The sequence below is a fragment of the Lampetra fluviatilis genome, chromosome 51, assembly GCF_964198595.1.
Source record: "Lampetra fluviatilis chromosome 51, kcLamFluv1.1, whole genome shotgun sequence".
Classification (NCBI taxonomy): Eukaryota; Metazoa; Chordata; class Hyperoartia; order Petromyzontiformes; family Petromyzontidae; genus Lampetra; species Lampetra fluviatilis.
Window position 1 is genome coordinate 3,423,271 of NC_136325.1, and position 19,816 is coordinate 3,443,086.

A 19,816-nucleotide genomic window follows, 5' to 3' on the forward strand; every position below is an offset into this window, starting at 1 on the left:
GCGGAAGCCGTCGGCACGCGACGTCAGCGGCGCAGTGGAACATCCAACGTTGGGCCCGCGCTGGGCGGGCTCGCCACGGCTCCGGCGCGGGTCGGGTTGTGCGAGTGGGGAAGGGGGGTGAATGTGCCACAGCGCCTGGTTCACCTGGCTGGATGTGGGACGTGGGAGACAGGTTCCCGGTGCTGAAGCACTTGGCCTTGTCGAGTGCGGAGATCAGCGGCTCTGCGGCTGCGAAGCGAGGACGGAGGCAGTGAGAGAAAAGAGTGAGAGCGCCACAAGTTAGACGGGGAAAACACACGAAACAACTCGGATGGATTTTATTAACAATTCTACCCAATTTTGCTGTAATTGGATTTGTGCACGCCTGCTGATGATGCTACAGTTTTGCTGTTGCTGCCTGTGAAGATAACAAAGAAGGTGCTGCTTTTCCTGATGCTGCTGTTGCTGATGATGATGCTGCCGTTAAACACGATGCTACCGCTGCTGAAATTATGAGAACGAAGGTGATGCTGCTTCTGCTGCTGATGACAATGTTGCCGACGATGCTGACGATGCCGACGATGCCGACGATGCTGACGATGATGACGATGCCGAGGATGCCGACGATGCTGACGATCATGACGATAATGACGATGCTGACGATGATGACGATGATGATGATGCTGACGATGATGACGATGATGACGATGCCGACGATAATGACGATGATGACGATGCCGAGGATGCCGACGATGCTGACGATGATGACGATGATGACGATGCTGACGATGATGACGATGATGATGATGATGCTGACAATGATGACGATGATGACGATGCCGACGAAAATGACGATGATGACGATGCCGACGATGCGGACGATGATGACGATGCTGACGATGATGATGACGATGCTGACGATGATGACGATGCCGACGATGATGACGATGCCGACGATGATGACGATGCTGATGATGCTGACGATGATGACGATGATGACGATGCTGACGATGATGACGATGATGACGATGCTGACGATGATGATGACGATGCTGACGATGATGACGATACTGACGATGCTGACGATGATGACGATGATGACGATGATGACAATGATGACGATGATGACGATGCTGACGATGATGACGATGATGACAATGCTGACGATGATGACGATGCTGACGATGATGATGATGATGACGTGACGATGCTGACGATGATGATGACGATGCTGACGATGATGACGATGATGACGATGATGATGACGTGACGATGCCGACGATGCTGTCCTATCACCTCGGTAGCCCAGAGGAGTGGGGTCGCTCTTCACCTCGTGCCGTTTGGCCTTGGCCGGACTCGCAGGAGGCTCTGCGCTCGTCATCGGGCAGGGGACGAAGCAAGAGGCCTTTATCATCAACATCGGAGGCAAAGGACAAAGGTCACGAGGTGATCACGGCGAGTGCTGCTGGGCAGGCCAGAGGTCGGGCGGGAGGGGGGCAGTAATTTGTTCTGCGCATTCTCACACAAAAGAAGATCCCACAACGGACAATGCCTTCTTAGTCGCCAATTGTTTTTCAACCGGAATATCGAATTGGACTTGCGACCTGCGAAATTGCAGGCCCCGGTGTGCCACTAACCACCGCACCGCAGCAGCTACCCCAAAGGTTCGCAACGTGACCTTCACGCGGGCGAGTGAGTGAGTGTGTGAGTGAGTGAGTGTGTGAGTGAGTGAGTGTGTGAGTGAGTGAGTGTGTGTGTGAGTATGTGAGTGAGTGTGTGTGTGAGTCAGTATGTGAGTGAGTGTGTGAGTGAGTATGTGAGTGAGTGTGTGAGTGAGTGTGTGAGTGAGTATGTGCGTGAGTGAGTGTGTGAGTGAGTGAGTATGTGAGTGAGTGAGTGTGTGAGTGAGTATGTGCGTGAGTGAGTGAGTGTGTGAGTGAGTGAGTATGTGAGTGAGTGAGTGTGTGAGTGAGTGTGTGAGTGAGTGAGTGTGTGAGTGAGTGAGTGAGTGTGTGAGTGAGTGAGTGAGTGTGTGAGTGAGTGAGTGAGTGAGTGTGTGAGTGTGTGAGTGAGTGAGTGTGTGTGTGAGTATGTGAGTGAGTGAGTGTGTGAGTGAGTGAGTGTGTGAGTGAGTGAGTGTGTGAGTGTGTGAGTGAGTGAGTGTGTGTGTGAGTATGTGAGTGAGTGAGTGTGTGAGTGAGTGAGTGTGTGAGTGTGTGAGTGAGTGAGTGAGTGTGTGTGTGAGTATGTGAGTGAGTGTGTGTGTGAGTGAGTATGTGAGTGAGTGAGTGTGTGAGTGAGTGAGTGTGTGAGTGTGTGAGTGAGTGAGTGTGTGTGTGAGTATGTGAGTGAGTGTGTGTGTGAGTGAGTATGTGAGTGTGTGAGTGAGTGAGTGAGTGTGTGAGTATGTGAGTGAGTGAGTGTGTGAGTGAGTGAGTGTGTGAGTGTGTGAGTGAGTGTGTGTGTGAGCATGTGAGTGAGTGTGTGTGTGAGTGAGTATGTGAGTGTGTGAGTGAGTGTGTGAGTGAGTGTGTGAGTGAGTGAGTGTGTGAGTGAGTGTGTGATTGAGTGAGTGAGTGTGTGAGTGAGGGAGTGTGTGAGTGAGTGTGTGTGTGAGCATGTGAGTGAGTGTGTGTGTGAGTGAGTATGTGAGTGTGTGAGTGAGTGTGTGAGTGAGTGTGTGAGTGAGTGAGTTTGTGAGTGAGTGTGTGAGTGAGTGAGTGTGTGAGTGAGTGTGTGAGTGAGTGAGTGAGTGAGTGTGTGAGTGAGTGTGTGAGTGAGTGAGTGTGTGAGTGAGTGTGTGAGTGAGTGAGTGAGTGTGTGAGTGAGTGTGTGAGTGAGTGAGTGTGTGAGTGAGTGTGTGAGTGAGTGAGTGTGTGAGTGAGTGTGTGAGGGAGTGTGTGTGTGAGTGAGTATGTGAGTGAGTGAGTGAGTGTGTGAGTGTGTGAGTATGTGAGTGAGTGAGTGAGTGTGTGAGTGAGTGTGTGTGTGAGTGTGTGTGTGTGAGTGAGTGTGTGAGTGAGTGTGTGTGTGAGTGTGTGTGAGTGAGTGAGTGTGTGAGTGAGTGAGTGTGTGTGTGAGCCCAGCCACCACATGCCTAAACAGCTTTTGTTCGGCCGGATCGAGGGGGCTAAACGGGCGCGGCACGGGCTAGAGAAGAGATGGAGTGATGTGGTACAGGAGGACGTGGAGCTGAGTGGACTTGCCGATGACTGGTACCAGCGGTGTCAAGATCGGCCTCAGTGGAGGAGGCTCGTGAAGGACGCTGCTACTGGGCAGTTGGAGGCAGTCGCCCTCCAACAACAACGGAGGGCGGAGGAGCGACGCTCACAACAACGAGCGGAGCGCCGGGTGGCTAAAGCACAGCAAGTTGGCACAGTAGGGGGCACAGGTGGTGCATCAGCCAGTCATCTCGGTCATCTCGGTCAGTCGACCCGTGGCACCTGGGTCTGCCCCGTGACCTCCTGCCAGCGGGCGTTCGACACTTCACGTGGCCTCAGGGTGCACATGGCCTGGCACAAGCGTCGTGGTGACGTCACCGCCACTTAGTGGCGAATGGCGGTTGTTGTTGTTGTGTGAGTGAGTGAGTGTGCACGTGGACGACGGTTTCGCTCAAACGGAAAGTGGGCGCGTGAACCGGATGTTACGGGGCCGTGGGTTCACCTTTACCCGATGGCTGGCGCTTCGGAGAGCACCCCAGAGCCGGGGCGGCCGAGTAGCGGCGATTCACACCGGACAGGTCAATCTGGGAGTCTACGAGGGGGTCAGGGGTCAAAGGAAATATGAGGGGGGGGGGTCGAGGGGATGAGGGGATAAGGAGGAGAAGCGGTCAGGGTGAGGGGTCACGGAAGAGGTCAGCGCGGAGTCGAAGGAGGCGGCAGCAGCATTAATGGAGGGCGAGCGGAGTTAACGAGGTGTGGGAGCAGGGAGGAGAGGAGGGCAAAGGGCACGGGGGCAGGGGGGCTAAGAAATCGACGCGCGTGCGGTATTTTTGTTCTACTAAAGCGCAGTCTAGGGGTGCAGCGGTGCGGCGCTAGAATTCTAGGCAGCAATCCGACGCTCGCGGATCTACAACGTGGATCCGCTCTTCATTGAGGATAGGCACGACAGAGCTGGGAAGAGAGAAATCAGCAGAGTGTGAACAAAAAACGAGAATAGAATGAAGCAATCTTGATTATTTGAAGCCACGTGACTTTACCGAAAGAACCAAAGAGTTAAAAAATAAAGCAAGTTCAGCGTTTAGATATTCCTTCAACGTTTACAGAAACGCAAGATCCTTTCCCCAGTTTTTATTTCGGTTCTACTTTCCACTTCTTGTCCATTCAGGATTGTTTCCGAGAAGTGCGCGTGTCGCCGCATGTTCAAGAATGTTCCCGTGGAATGGGACATCACAGAACTACTTCTGCGACAGCGTCCTTGTCTTCACACGATTAAACTCAACTAAAAAAATGTTATTTGACCAGGTAAGGCCCACTGAGCTATGTACAGTAAAACCTTGGATTGCGAACATAATTCGTTCCGGAAACGTGTTTGTAATCCGAAGCACTCGTATATCAAAGCACTCGTACATCAGTTGTGATCACGTGACGCTGGGCAGACAAAGCGTATACGTACTACTCGTATTGCAAGACCTCGCTCGTTTATCAAGTTAATATTTATTTAAAGATTTTGCTCGTCTTGCAAAACACTCGCAGACCAAGTTACTCGCAATCCAAGGTTTTACTGCAGCACTTTTTCAGAAGGGACGTGGCGATCACAATTGATAGCTCAACGAAGTGGCCCATCATCGTGTGTGGAAATTTACAAATCCCATCAGCCACCACTGCCTTCTGGGAATTAATAATTTCAGCAGGATTGGTTCAACAAAAGCAAACTCTGTACTAGTTTTGACATTCAATATAAGATCAGCAGAGTCAGACTTGTTTGAACAAATGCCTGTGAACTTTCAGATGTGTATCTGTATCGGTGGGGAGATGTTAACTACCTTGCCTGGTATACAGGAGGTCGTGGATTCAATCCCGACCCTGACGCTTGTTGTACATTTGGAGTTTTCGTGTTCTCCCTGTGGTCATGTGAATTTCTCTCCAGTGCCTCCAATTTTTCCGTCAACATTTAGAATCAACATCAACCATTTAGAAGTATCCGGCTGCCGCTCTCCATTCCCACGTGATGATGAGAGCCACTTCGTTGGGCTATCATTACTGACAGCCACGTCGCTCCTGAAAAAGAGCTACAGTAAAACCTTGGATTGCGAGTAACTTGGTCTGCGAGTGTTTTGCAAGACGAGCAAAAAATGTAAGTAAATATTAATTTGATAAACGAGCGAGGTCTTGCAATACGAGTAGTACGTGTTTACGCTTTATCTGCCGAGCGTCACGTGATCACAACTGATGTACGAGTGCTTTGATATACGAGTGCTTTGGATTACAAACACGTTTCCGGAACGAATTATGCTCGCAATCCAAGGTTTTACTGTACATAGCTCAGTGGGCCCTTATCTGGTAAAATAAAATAAAAACCAAAAATAGTTTATAGTTTACAATAGTTATGGTGGTTGACACGCCACGGGTGGGGTGGCAGGGGGGTGTGTGCTGTGTTCTCACCTCTGGGAGCTCGCGCGCTGGGAATCGTGAATCTCTTGGACGCGTTGTCGAGGGCTGTGCGATCTTCATTTTGTTGTAAGCCACAGATGAGTTGGGTGGGGGGGGGAGGGTTAATTTGGGACATTGGATGGTGTGGAGACACATTGATAGGCGGTTAGCGCATGGCTGGGAGAATGACACGGACAAAGGTCCACCACATAGCCTTCACAGACGATTGGGGCAAGTGCTGTTAGCGTTTGTATGTAGAACTTCTTTCGCACCGTACGAAGCCAACCGTGTTAATCGCAGGCGCGTGGGAAGGACAACAAACTAAACACAAGTAGCACCTATGAAGGCCGGCACTGCGCACAAGGGGGTGGGTGACCAGCACCACGCTGGCCGCCTTTGTCTCCCCAGTGGCGATGTTTACACACCGCACCAGGTACTCATTTGAGACTGAGTCGATCGTGGGCTATAGGAAACTGTGTCGCATTTGTTGCACAGGGTTCTAACCACAACGCCACCACTTTCCGCTCCCACAGATTTTCACACGCACACAGAAACAAAGACGAGGATCCCCCGTGTAGTCTGAACAGACTGCCGGGACAAGTGCTGTTAGCGAGCACCTATGAAGACCGGCGCGGGACACGTGGGTGTGGGTGGCCAGCACCACACCGGCCGCCTTTGTCTCCCCAGTGGCGATGTTTACACACCGCGCCGGGTACTCATTTGAGACTGAGTCGATCGTGGGCTATAGGAAACTGTGTCGCATTTGTTGCACAGGGTTCTAACCACAATGCCACCACTTTCCGCTCCCACAGATTTTCACACGCACACAGAAACAAAGACGAAGATCCCCCGTGTAGTCTGAACAGACTGCCGGGACAAGTGCTGTTAGCGAGCACCTATGAAGACCGGCGCGGGACACATGGGTGTGGGTGGCCAGCACCACACCGGCCGCCTTTGTCTCCCCAGTGGCGATGTTTACACACTGCGCCGGGTACTCATTCTGAGGCTGAGTCACGCACACGCGCACACGCATTCACACGAGTCTCTGCCTAACCAGATCCACAAACATGCAACGCACAAGGGTGTCGCATCAGCAGGCACGGCGACGTTTAGACGCCGCTCACGGCGCACGCTCACCCGAGGCGCGCGCGTTTTTGCCGTCGTTGCTGTTGCGAATCGTCACAAGCTCCGAGTGGCTTTTCACTCGACTCCAACCGCTCTTCCGCTGGTTTCTGAATGAAAACAAAACAAAAACCAATGCGAACGATTCATTATTTATTACATTTACACTCACACACGGGGGGACGCAGGTAAATCGTACACAAAAACAAAGATCCCCCCCCCCCGTGTAGCCTGAACAGTGATGTTGGGGCAAGTGCCGTTATTGAGCAACTATGAAGGCCGGCACGGCACACGAGGGGGTGGGTGGCCAACACCACGCCCGGCCGTCTTTGTCTCCCCAGTGGTGACGTTTACACACCACACAAGGTGCTCATTTGAGGCCGAGTCGACCTAGGGGAGGCCCAGGACTGGTTCAGATAATCGTCACCGGTGTTGGCCATGAGCAGGAATCGAACTCGGGCCGCCGGGTTCATAGCGCAGCGCGCTAACCGCTACACCACCACCCCACATACACACACATCCATGTAGACACAGTATCACTTTCAATTTGATGGCTAGAACTTGAATCGTCGCGCTCAATTGTTGCACGACTATTCAGTCATCCAATGACGTTCTTTGAGCAGGTCAAACGAGCAACGGTTACGATGACAGAAATAATATTTCGCAAAACAGACAAGGGGATCGTCTTCGACGCTGTGGCGAATGCCGTGTCGCTGTTTCGGAATGTCACGGCACCCGTAGCAGCAGCAGCAGCAGTATCTACTCACCTTAAAGGGCTACTGGGTGTGCCGGTGCTCATGGGAGACTGGAAGGAAATGTCCGTGATCCTCTGCTGCAGCTGACTTGCCTCTGGAAGGCACGTGGCACAGAACAGCGTGGCGTCAAACTTTGGATTGCTCTCCAGACACGTCAAGGTGAGGAGTGTCCAAGCACACAAGGGACCCTACAACTCACTACTAATCGTAACAATAGACTGATTACCAATGTAGTATATAATTACAATAACCCCCCCTCTGCCTCAAATCATTGCACCTGATGAGTAAAATGATGACGTCACCCTGCTGCTGCTGCTGCTCTATAAAATGGCACTTTAAAATTGAACTATCGCTACACGGGCAAGGATCAACGTTAAAAATAACTTAACGCAAATGCGGTTGTATCCAGCCCTCATCTTCTGCTTCGGAAATGTTTTGAAGGAAGGTTTAGGACGTTGAAAGGAGGAAAACAAGGCTCCGTCAACTATTCCAATTCTTGTTCTAGGGAATATTTACAAGGAATTTAGATGATCGCTGATGAGCTGGAGCCAGACTGTACAAAGGGGCATAGCATCTGTTGGGGTTACTTAAGAGGAGCTCCCGTTGATGGCACAGAAATCCATAGACTCAAATACGTATGTATGTACTGTATGTACCTTGAACTTGTTTTTCACGAAACGTAGCGTCGTAAGTAGCCAACCCATAGATTTTAGTAGGTCTCTATGAAAGTCTACGGGGCTCTGTGAGAGTTTATTGGTCTCTGTGAGAGTCTACGGGTCTCTGTGTGAGTCTATGGGTCTCTGTGAGAGTCTATGGGTCTCTGTGTGAGTCTATGGGTCTCTGTGTGAGTCTATGGGTCTCTGTGCGAGTTTATGGGTCTCTGTGTGAGACTATACGTCTCTCTGTGAGTCTATGACTCTCTGTGAGAGTCTATGGGTCTCTGTGAGAGTCTACGGGTCTCTGTGAGAGTCTACCGGTCTCTGTGAGAGTCTATGGGTCTCTATGAAAGCCTACGGGTCTCTGTGAGAGTCTACGGGTCTCTGTGCATGTTGGTGTGTATTCGCTGACGGTGCAGCGTCTCGATGGGTGGAGGCATTGGGTCACCTGGTGTCTCAGCGACACAGACCTGGGACCTGGGAGCCTGGGAGCCTGGGACCTGGGACTACCGTGAGGGACTCCCCACTCTGTGGGTCGTGGGGTCTGTACGATGGTGTTGTCACGCCGGTCAGTGTCGGGTTGGTGAAGGCCACTTTTGAGGCACCGGCCTGCACATGGCATGGAGTCTGCCAGCGGAGGGCCACAAATGTGATGTGTAGTCTTAAGTTTGAGTAAATGTGAGGTGTAATTTTTCGTATTTGGAAAAATTTGGACTGTTTGCGTTGGCACACAATGTGCCTACTCGTTTCGAAAGACGTCAGGGGGTCTTTAACGTCCTCTGTGCATTTATTGTTGACGCATATCACGGTAATAGCCAGGGCGGCCTGCCGGATTCGAACCGCGAACCTCTGCAACTAGCGACAATTTAAACTAAAAACTAAACAATTTTTATTTTACCAGGTAAGGTCTACTGAGCTATGTAGCACATGATAAGCCACTTCGCTCAACGAAGTGACTTATCATGTCCACAATTATAGCAGACAAATACTCTGAATGCGTGATGTTGATTCTTAACGTGGAGGGAAAAACCGGAGGACCCGGAGAAAAATCCACGCGACAAAGGGGAGAGAGACATCCAAACACCAAATATACAGCAGCAGGCATCAGGGTCGAGATCGAACCCGCGACATCCTGCACACCAGGCGAGGTAGTTAACATCTCCGAGCCACCGTGGTGATGATGATGAGAGACACGCAAACTCCAAATACACAGCAGACGTCAGGGTCGGGATCGAACCCGCGACATCCTGCACACCAGGCGAGGTAGTTAACATCTCCTAGCCACCGTGGCGCCCTCTATCGGCTCGTGTTGCGCCGCACTTTCATCGTTTCATCCAGCCTGACTGCGTCTGTGCGACATCTGACCTTTGCAGGCTTCCAGTTGACTTGTCAGGACCTTTCTGATCTCATGCACCCAAGCCGTCTTCACTTCCACTGAGGATGCCTGAAACAAATAAGGAAACACATATATATATAATATCAATATACAGAGCAAACACAAAATCAGGGGTACATAAGAACGATTACAAAACAACCACTCACAATATTTGTCATTAACTCTACCTCGCCTGATAATTGTTTTTTTACCCTTTTATCTGGCAACAAAACTGACACCTTTTTTACAAGGAGTCATGTTTGCATAGAGCACAATATCTGCAGTCATAATGCAAACAAAAAAAATGTTTTTTGTCTGCATTATGACTGCAGGTACTGCAGGTATTGTGGTCTATGCAAACATGACTCCTTGTAAAAAAAAAAGTGTCAGTTTTTTTGCCAGATAAAAGGGTAAAAAAAAACAATTATAATGTTTTTTTTAACTGGCAAATGAGGTTCCAATGGTGTGAATGTCTACCTCGCCTGTTGCAAAGATGTGGTTTGCTGTGCAAATTTGTTAAGCCGGCCTAAATAATACTGCGCGTGCATTAACAATAAAGTATTAAAATATATAAAATATACGCCGACGGATTCACAGCGGACGTTCAAGATTCCCTGACGTCGTTTCGAGAACAAACCCCAAAAAAAACCGCGAACACTGCGCGCCGGGGCGTCATGGTACGAATTTATTATTTTAAGTTTAAAAGGTGACCGAAAAATATTTAGCGTGCGGCAACGTCGCCCCCTAGTGCACATTTACTGCAGGGCTCCGCCCGTCTCGAAACGTGATAGAGCCCCCATCGTGAGAGGCTTGCCGCGACAAACAACTGCCGCACGCGCTAAGGGGCCGTCCATAAATGACGTCACGCGATTTTGGACGATTTTTGACCCCCCCCACCCTCGTCACACGGCGTCACAAAAAGTCAGACCCCCTCCTCAAATATGACGTCACAAAGCTCTGCCCCCCATCCCCCCCAAAACCATATTTCCATTTTGAAAATAAAACATGCTTCAAATCGTCTTGGTTCTTTCGGTAAAGTCAAGTAGAAGGGAAATATTTTTTTATTTTACTTTGAATTTTATGTTTATTTATTTAATTTTATTAAGTTTATGTTTTCTTATTTTTTTATTTCTCTTCTACGTGCCTTTACCGAAAGAACCAAGAAGATGAATCCCTGCAGTCACGAAAGCTTTAAATCGAAAAAATGCTTCAAATCGCTTTAAACTATTGTCATTGTAGTGCGTATTTAATGTGGCGCTGCACTCTGATGTTGTAGGAGTGTTATAACAATCAGTGTTGTTATAACAATTCTATATTTATTTAAAGTTGCGCATTTTTACGTGACGTCACATTTCTCAACCCCCCCCCCCTCGTCACATATCGTCACAAATGTCTGACCCCCCCCCCCCAGGTGCGTGACGTCATTTATGGACGGCCCCTAAAAGGTGCCGATGATTTGGTTTGCTTTGGATGGATGAAGACAAATGTATTGAAACATCGATAAATAATAGGTAAGGTAGAACAGGGCACATAATGTAGGATGAACAACAGGGCCATTTAAAGTTTGTTGTTATTAATCTAGATTCGAAGCTTTCGTGACTGCACGAATTACTCTCTGCACGTGTGTCTTTGTGTGTGTGTCTCTCTCTGTATGTGTGTCTTTGTGTGTGTGTCTCTCTCTGTATGTGTGTCTGCCTATGCTGTTCCCGTGTCTGTGCTTTATCATTCATTCTGACCTGATAATGGTTGCTTGTGTTGCAACCGAAACGTCGCATTCTATTGCTCTTTGATTTTATTTTCTACGTGACTTTACCGAAAGAACCAAAGTGTGTTGTTATTGTTGTTGTTTGGAGATAAAGAAAAACCAGAAGCAACTGAAAAGGGAGGAAGACCTCAAAGAGAATCATAAGAGATTGATGCCACAAAGACTGGTGCCACAATCGGTGCCACAAAGATAATTAATTGGTGCCACGAAGAGAATCATAAGAGATTGGTGCCACAAAGATGTGGCAACTCCTTGAGCAACTGGCACGAGACGAAACTGGAAGCAAATGACGAAATGTGCAGCGGATGCCGACGGACCATGGCGGTGATGATGATGATGATGAGGCAAACATAAATGGGCACCAGATTTCATAATTCGTCAAGGGACCCAGTCTATGCTTGAGCAACGTGCCACACATCCGCCACGGTGCGTGCGGAAATGTACACGAACTCATCACCGCGCTGTTGCGGAGCATGATGGGTAAAAGAAAATGAAGCCAAACTCCAAAAATGCATCTCAATGCGGGGCGGGGGGGGGGGGGGCGGGATACTATCCGTGGCTCCTATAAACCGCTAAAAATTAAAATAAAAACTTCTGCAGGATTAAATTAGAACGTAATGTGCTCTTACGTGACTTGCGTCTGCGTGATTTATCTGAACGAGCAGCTTGCGTCACGACTGTGGCGGTGTTCGCGCAACCTCTTGCCGATTTCAAGGAAGGCAGAAGGCCACAGTGACATCGGTGACATCGGTGACATCGTGTGCCCGACTCTAACGTCAACTCTTAGGTTTTTTCGGTAAAGTCACGTAGGTAAAAATAAATAAAATATAATAGAAATAATAATAATAGAAATAAAATAATAAATCACGACGTTTCGGAGGCAACACAAGTCTCCGTCATCAGGTGGGACCATCACAGCTGAATTTACTGTATTAATTTATTTCTATTATTATTTCTATTACATTTTATTTATTTTTACCTACGTGACTTTACCGAAAAAACCTAAGAGAATGAATCCTTGCAGTCACGAAAGCTTCAAATCTAGAATCTAACGTCAACGTCGTTTTTTCATTATGCAACCTCCACAATAGTTATGTGCCGCCACGTATCAAGTAAAATACGTTCTTTTCGTTGACCTATTGGCTTTGCAGACTGATATTATCCAGCAGCATTTGCACAACATATGCTAATCATGGGGCAGAGAGCCCGAATGTCCCCCTTCGTTAAGTCCTGGATGTGCCCGTCTGGGATTTTTTGCTCGTGGAGTTTCTGTCCCTCCCCTCTGCACCCCCTCACCCCTGTACTGGGACCAGTGTTTTGTACTGGGCTGCTTTGTGTTGAGTCGCAATAAAAAAAAACACGTGCTAATTACGATTTTTTTTTTATGTAGTACTCTCTAGACCAGGGGTGGGGAACGTCCGGCCCGCGGGCCGTATGAGGCCCGCGAAATCATTTGGGTCTGGCCCTGCCAAGGCAACCGCAGGCGGGACTCGAATTTCAATAAATCTAGGAGCAAACCTGGAAAAGCAGTTGCGAGTAGCAACATCATCATCAATACCAGCTAACATCGCACGCCTCACCAAAGAGAAGCAATTCTAGCCATCACTTTAGGGGTGAGTTAATTAAATGTTTGACCAAATATAACGGGCTAATTTTAAAGTTGATAATTTTGTATGGCCCGCGAATGATGTTATAAATATCCAAATGGCCCTTGGCAGAAAAAAGGTTCCCCACCCCTGCTCTAGACCAAGGAAACTCAGAGCGCTCTTTTCATCTCAAACATTTGCAATGGCACCCCCCAGTGGAGGGTGATGGATAACACGGTGGCTCGGAGATGTTAACTACCCCGTCTGGTACACAGGAGGTCGCGGGTTCAACCCTGACCCGGACGCCTGCTGTATATTTTGAGTTTGCGTGTTCCACCTCCCTGTGGTCATGTGGATTTTTCTCCGGGTCCTCCGGCTTTTCCCTCCGCAATTTTGAATCATGCGCTCAGAGTATTTGGCTGCTATAAATGTCCACTTAATAAGCCACTTAATGGAGCCATCGTTTGTGGCCAGGCCAATTCTGAAAAAGAGCTACATAGCTCAGTGGGCCTTACCTGCTAAAATAAAAAGTAAAATTACGTAAATTTAGTTTAGATTCAGTTCCTGGCCTGCAATCTGGAGACGATTTCTACGAGTAATCCCAATTCCGTGACCCGCAATTTTCGAAGATGGCAAATTTGAACCATGGTACCAGCAAACAATGACCTCCTCTTTGCGAATGATATCAGGGGACCTTTAAAGCCCACTATGATGCAGACGACGCACACTTGTGGGTGAATCCACTCGTGATAACAACCAGGGCAGCCGTCTGGATTTCAACCGCAGCAAGTGCCGCACGCGCCGTTGCTGGGACCACCTCACCGCCCCACGACTGCTTTTTACACAAAACACGGCCCACTCATTGAGACGGACATGGGCGCTCTTGCCAATGACATCCAGCAAAAGCAGCAGCAATTGTTCAACCAGCCTGACTGCTGATGCGACCCAGAAGGCGGAAATCGGTCAATGGTTTGCTCGCCTAAATCCAATGCTGCAGGATAATATTGTTTTTCCGCAAAGCCAGTAGGCTGATTGTGAAAGACTATGGGTAACAAATAAAGAACGTTTTTTGGGTTAGATCACGTAAATAAATGTTTCGTTAAACTCGCCACCACCCGACACAGCTGACTAGTGAGGGTTGTCACGTAAACAGAACGTGGCCAATTCGTCACTAGTACAGCACACCGGTGTGTTGGAGAGCCAAGCCACAACATTTACAATCTGACTACGATACATTTAGATATTTACGCGATCCTACCCCAAAAAAAACCTCTATTATTAATAATATTGGTCGCAAAAGCCTACGTTACGTGTTAAACCAAATAAAGAACGATCAGACAAACACCATTTTCGCAACGTAAAAAAAAACCGCTTGTTTATGATTTAGTTGCGTGCGGTTATTAACGGTCGTGACACGTGATTTAGGGTTAGGAGCTTCACCTGTATTGTGTAGACCTCCTCACGCCCATTGTAGCTGACCTCAAACTTCTTCTGATCGCCCTTGGCCACCTCAGTGATGCCCACTCCATCCATCTGCGGGTGGGAAAGCGAAGGGACACCGGTGTTTTGAATCAACGCCGTCAGCCATGATCAATCCACTGCCGGATGAAGGCCTCCCCCAAGCCGGCGCCGCCTCTCACAATCCTGCGACGCTGAAATCGGCGCAGCACGAACTTATCTCTCGTCGCGCAGTCACCCTCGGTGGAGGTTTATACGTCCTTGCCACGCACCTACGATTAGCACCGTTGGCTATGTACGGCGCGAAAGAAGCTCGGCACGCGGTTACACCTCGTAATTTCGGTATTTGATCATTAGTAATTGGGGATATCTCGGCACGGCTGCGCTTTCGGCAGATACTGTGTATTAGTAATTCGCCATGAGCCGAATTGCCATACCGAATGGTCCACGACCAAAACAACGACTCGGTTTAAGTTACAATTTAGTGATAAAGTGAACATACAAGTACAGTCAGTGCATACTAAGTGCATTAAGGCCCCACTCCACAACCTCTGTCACCTACCACGTGGAAACTACCACATCCTCCTTCTTCGCCTGCTGTGTTGGTCACTCATGGTAAGCGTTTACTTTTTTCTAGGAATAATTTTTGGAAAACAAGTTTTAGATGTTTTTAATTGGGGCAGGAGGCACTGGGCAGTACTATTGTACATAATTCGGAATATTGGATGCTTCGGCCAGGCCAGAGCCCCATATGTGTCGAATTAACAATTAATCTTCTTGGTTCTTTCGGTAAAGTCACGTAGAAGGGAAATAATAAAATAATAAAAATAAAACATAATAAAATCATTCTCACGACGTTTCGGCCACAACGCAAGCAGCCGTCCTCAGGTGAAGAACAGGTCTGTCGGAAAGTCTTTCCGAAAGAACCAAGAAGATGAATCCCTGCAGTTACGAAAGCTTTAAATCGAGAATTAACAATTGTTTACTGCGTATACAGAAGATCTGTCATTTAGCCAGGCGTGGTACTGGCCACAGCACCCCAGCCTGTGCCGTGATGGCCTTCATAGGTGCTCGCTATCAGCACGTGCCCCAAAGAATTTCTACGGACATTCTTTGTCTCTGTAATTGTGAGCAACTGTGAAGGTCAGTACGGCGCAAGAGGAGACGGTGGGACCAGTTGCACGGCTGGCGACCTTTCGTCTTCCCAGTGCTGACGCTCACACATCACAGCAGGTGCTCATTTTGGGCTGAAACGACGACCGCTCCAGATAATCATCACATCGTCGCCGTGCGGACCGCGAGCGGAAATCGAACTCGGAAATTCTGAATCAGAATCAAAATATATTGATGTGCGCTGGAGGAATACGGTGAGCTATAAAGCTTCTTGTCACAGATGTCCAGTGGGGGCACGGGGTCAGAACGTTTCAACAACAAACAATACCAAAACACGATATGAGTGCAACGTATAGAAAAAGTAAACAAATCGTTTACCAATATATTTTCGAATAATAAAACAACATATGTATACAAATAATTGCCGGTGTCTGTATCACGGCGCGCTAACCGCTGTTGTTGTTGTTGTTGCCGCTCACCACACGCGAACACACCCTCGCACGCACGCACACGCACGCACACAGGCACGCACACACACACGCACGCACCTTCAAGGCGTGCTTGAAGCTGTAGGAAGGCGCCTTCTCGTACCCCTCCCCCGTCTCCTCGCGGCGCTTGCAGAAGAGCAGCAGCTTGGGGTAGAGGAAGAGGTGGCGCTGCATGGGCTTGAAGCGCGCCAGCTCCTTCACCTTGCTGTGGCCCTTGCGGCTCTCGGCCCACACGCTGAACGCGCCCTGCATGAGCAGCCGCCCGAGGTCTCGGACGTCTCCCTGTGGGCGACGACGTCAATGACGACGGGACACGTTCAGGATGCGTCCCCTCGAAGCAGAGGTCGCAACCGGGTACCCGATACCCGTACCCTACCCGATACCCGGCTACCCGTACCCGGCCGGGTACGGGTATGGGTAGCCGTTTGCGACCCTGGTGCGGCCGGGTAGGCCGTGAGTTACTGGTGAGTAACCGTTTGTCACTCATTTCGGGTAAGGTACGGGTAGGGAACGGCTAACCGTACCCGGCCAGATACGGGTACCCATTTGCGACCCTGGTGCGGCCGGGTACGGGTAAGGAATCAAAACCCGTTTGCGACCTCTGCCTCGAAGAGGTCGTAGAAGCGCAGAGCGAAACGATCGCGGATGAGCCGCTGGACGCCTGTGGCGGAAGATCTCCGTAGCTCGTCGGATCCCTCCAGGATGGAATGAATGTTCTGAGAATATTGATTCATCCTTGAGGAATCCGCTCTTTTGCCACAAAAGTCCAGTGGGGGCAGGTAAGAACATCGCAATAACAATACAAAGACACAATAGTAACGCAAAGTTCAAGTAAGGTAAACGACTTCTTGGTTCTTTCGGTAAAGTTACGTAGAAGGGAAATAATAAAAGAATAAAATATGACTTAGTAAAATATTTAATATTATTAAGTGACGTAGAAGGGAAATAATAAAATAAACAAAATAAAACATAGTAAAATAAAATATTTTATTATGTTTTATTTTTATTATTTTATTATTTCCCTTCTACGTGACTTTACTGAAAGAACCAAGAAGATTAATCCCTGCAGTCACGAAAGCTTTAAATCGAAATTTAAGGTAAACAAATCACCCAAACACACGCAAATACAACACTAAATCATCCCCATCATACCAGGCAAAGCCCCACTGAGGAATTAACGTCTTTTTCAAATGCGACCTGGCCACAAATGATAGCTCAAAGAAGTGGCTTATCATTTGGACATTTATAGCAGCAAAACAATTGTTTAAACGCACGTTTAGATGAGAACGCAGATGGCCGATAAGGCATGGGGAGGTAGGCCTTCATCCAGCAGTGAATTGATGCAGGGCTGTGAAGTGAGATTTTTCAATTTTCCGTGCAATGCAATCGTCATGAATTATCAGCCCGTCGTTGCCATTATCATTGGATGTATCCTCTATCGTCGGTTGTTTGGCACCTGTACCAAGTGTCATGGATATGAACATCTCACCACGGTAGCGATATGTTAACTCCCTCGCCTGGTACGCAGGAGGTTGTGGGTTTAATAACGACCCTGACACCCGCACATTGCATGTTCTCCCTGCGGTCGTGTGGATGTTTCTCCGGGTGCTCCGGTTTTGCCCTCCGCATTAAGAATCAACATCGCGCGTTCAGAGTATTTGGCTGCTATAACTTCCCACACGATAAGCCACTTCGCTGAGCCATCATTTGTTAAAGCCAGGTCTCATCTGAAAAAGAGCTACATCGTTCAGTGGGGCCGTACCTGCTCAAATATAACATTGTTTAGTCTACATTTTGATTGAAAGCTTTTGTGACTGCAGGGATTCATCTTCTTGGTTCTTTCGGTAAAGTCACTTAGAAGGAAAATAATAAAATAATACAAATAAAACATAATAAAATAATTCTCACGACGTTTCGGCCACAACGCAAGCAGCCGTCCTCAGGTGGAGAACAGGTCTGTCGAGAAGGCAGAGTCTAGTTGTATTAAGAACGTCTTGAGTAATGAACTCGTCGACGCGATGTCTAAACAAAGTGGTTCATCAGATGGACCGGTAACGCGGCTCAGCGGTCGCACGCTCGCCTCTCGTTGCAAAGGTTCACGGTTCGAATCCAGCGGCCTCCCCGATTAACACTGCTGCGGAGGGGGCGAATCAACCGATTAAAAACACCACGCGCCGTTCACTCCACAGCGGACGTTCAAAGATCCCGCGACGTCATTCGCGAAGAGTAGGACGCCCTGTGCTCGCGTTGTGGTCCGATTACGCGACGTTTAAAAATGTACCCGCAAGTTACTCGAATGGAACACACGGGGCAACCATCGGCCCCTTCTTGGGAACGCCTGGCAGAACCCGCCTGAAGCATGAGCAAACATCCATGAACATTTTTTTAAAATAATAATCATATTTCTAGATTTAAAGCATTCGTGACTGCAAGGATTCATCTTCTTGGGTTTTTGCAGTAAAGTCACGCAGGTAAAATATAAAAATAAAATAAAAATCAGTACTTGATACAGCGAGCGTGCTGTGACGGTTCCACCTGAAGACGGAGGCTTGTGTTGCCTCCGAAACGTCGTGGAAATATATTTATTTATTTATTTAATTAATTTTTTTGCCTACGTGACTTTACCGAAAAAACCCAAGAATAGAATAATCAGATATCGCCGGTGTAAACGATTATGAAACTGCAGTCCCCCCGTCTGCATTGTTTGCCACTTGCATATGCGGGAACCTTCTGGACCGAGAGTTTCTGAAACGCGCATCCTTCTCCTTTAAAGATTTCAAACTCGGAAGCACAAAATTCTTCGTCTGTGTCATCAATGTACGCACACGCGTCCCTCTACACACTGCAGGCGTGTCCAGTACGTGTGCACTAATGGGCACTTGCGCACACGCACGGACAGACTGCAACCAACGCGTCGTGGTTTTACAGGTAGTCCTCTACTTGCGATGGAGATGCGTTACGACGACCCCATCGTAAGTCAAAAATATCGTAAGTCGAAGATGGCCTAGCCTACCCAGGAATCTTAAAGAATGGTGATAATTTAGCAAAACAGAGCAATTTACAGTACCGTACTGTATAAACTATATAACATTTCAATTTAAAGCTTTCGTGACTGCAGGGATTCATCTTCTTGGTTCTTTCGGTAAAGTCACTTAGAATGGAAATAATAAAATAATAAAAATAAAACATTATCATTATTTTATTATGTTTTATAATAAAAAATAAAACATAACAATTTTATTATGTTTAATAATAAAAATAAAAATTATTTTATTATGTTTTATTTTTATTATTATTTCCATTCTACGTGACTTTACCGAAAGAACCAAGAAGATATATAATATTTGTATTTATTAATTACAATACTGTATTGCACAGTAAAATGTAAACTAAAAAACAAGGTAAATTCTTAGCCTACCTATATGAACTGCAATTTAGTAGAACGTTTTTTCAGGCAACAATCCTGTCTGCTATAAAAAACTTTTAACATGCATTGAACGTATCGTATCGTGGTAACCCTCAAATGAAATCGCTAAAGCTACGTATCACACATGCATTGAACGTATCGATACGTATCATATTGTACTGTACTCGTCAAGATTCGTACGCTGCTGCGTTTGCCTGCCGCGCGAAATTTAAAATATTTTACAATTTTGTCGTATCGCTATCGCCCATCGTAAGATCGAAATATCGTAAGTCAGACCATCGTGGTTAGCTCCATACGGTGTGAAACAAGTTCAACCGGTAGTGTGCCGAGATTGGGGGGTGCCTTGGCCTCCCCGTGGTGGCCAAAGCTACGAGTTGGCAATCACCACGACACATTTTTTCAACAACAGTGTAAAATAGCACAAACTTATTAGAAATGCGGTTTAAATTAAATGTTTTTTTTTAGGAAAATGCTTTCTTTCAGCCGCGATCCTCGCCAGGA

The 19,816-nt window shown here is 47.9% G+C and overlaps 1 protein-coding gene across 8 annotated transcripts in view; it reads right to left on the reverse strand.

The window, feature by feature from the left end:
- The window catches only part of MCF2L2 (MCF.2 cell line derived transforming sequence-like 2), a 209,917-nt gene that overhangs the window by 10,372 nt on the left and 179,729 nt on the right, over positions 1-19,816 (reverse strand). For 6 of the 8 annotated variants that reach the window (XM_078878580.1, XM_078878579.1, XM_078878578.1 and 3 more), the window contains 9 exons: positions 15,949-16,170; positions 14,270-14,362; positions 9,469-9,547; positions 7,460-7,541; positions 6,708-6,802; positions 5,583-5,645; positions 3,643-3,732; positions 1,276-1,347; positions 145-228 (listed from right to left, as the gene is read on the reverse strand). In XM_078878580.1, coding sequence (XP_078734706.1) covers positions 145-228; positions 1,276-1,347; positions 3,643-3,732; positions 5,583-5,645; positions 6,708-6,802; positions 7,460-7,541; positions 9,469-9,547; positions 14,270-14,362; positions 15,949-16,170 — 880 coding nt within the window. Of the gene's footprint in view, positions 1-144; positions 229-1,275; positions 1,348-3,642; positions 4,092-5,582; positions 5,646-6,707; positions 6,803-7,459; positions 7,542-9,468; positions 9,548-14,269; positions 14,363-15,948; positions 16,171-19,816 lie in introns of those variants that run through there. The other 2 variants (XM_078878577.1, XM_078878583.1) reach the window with 2 other exon arrangements.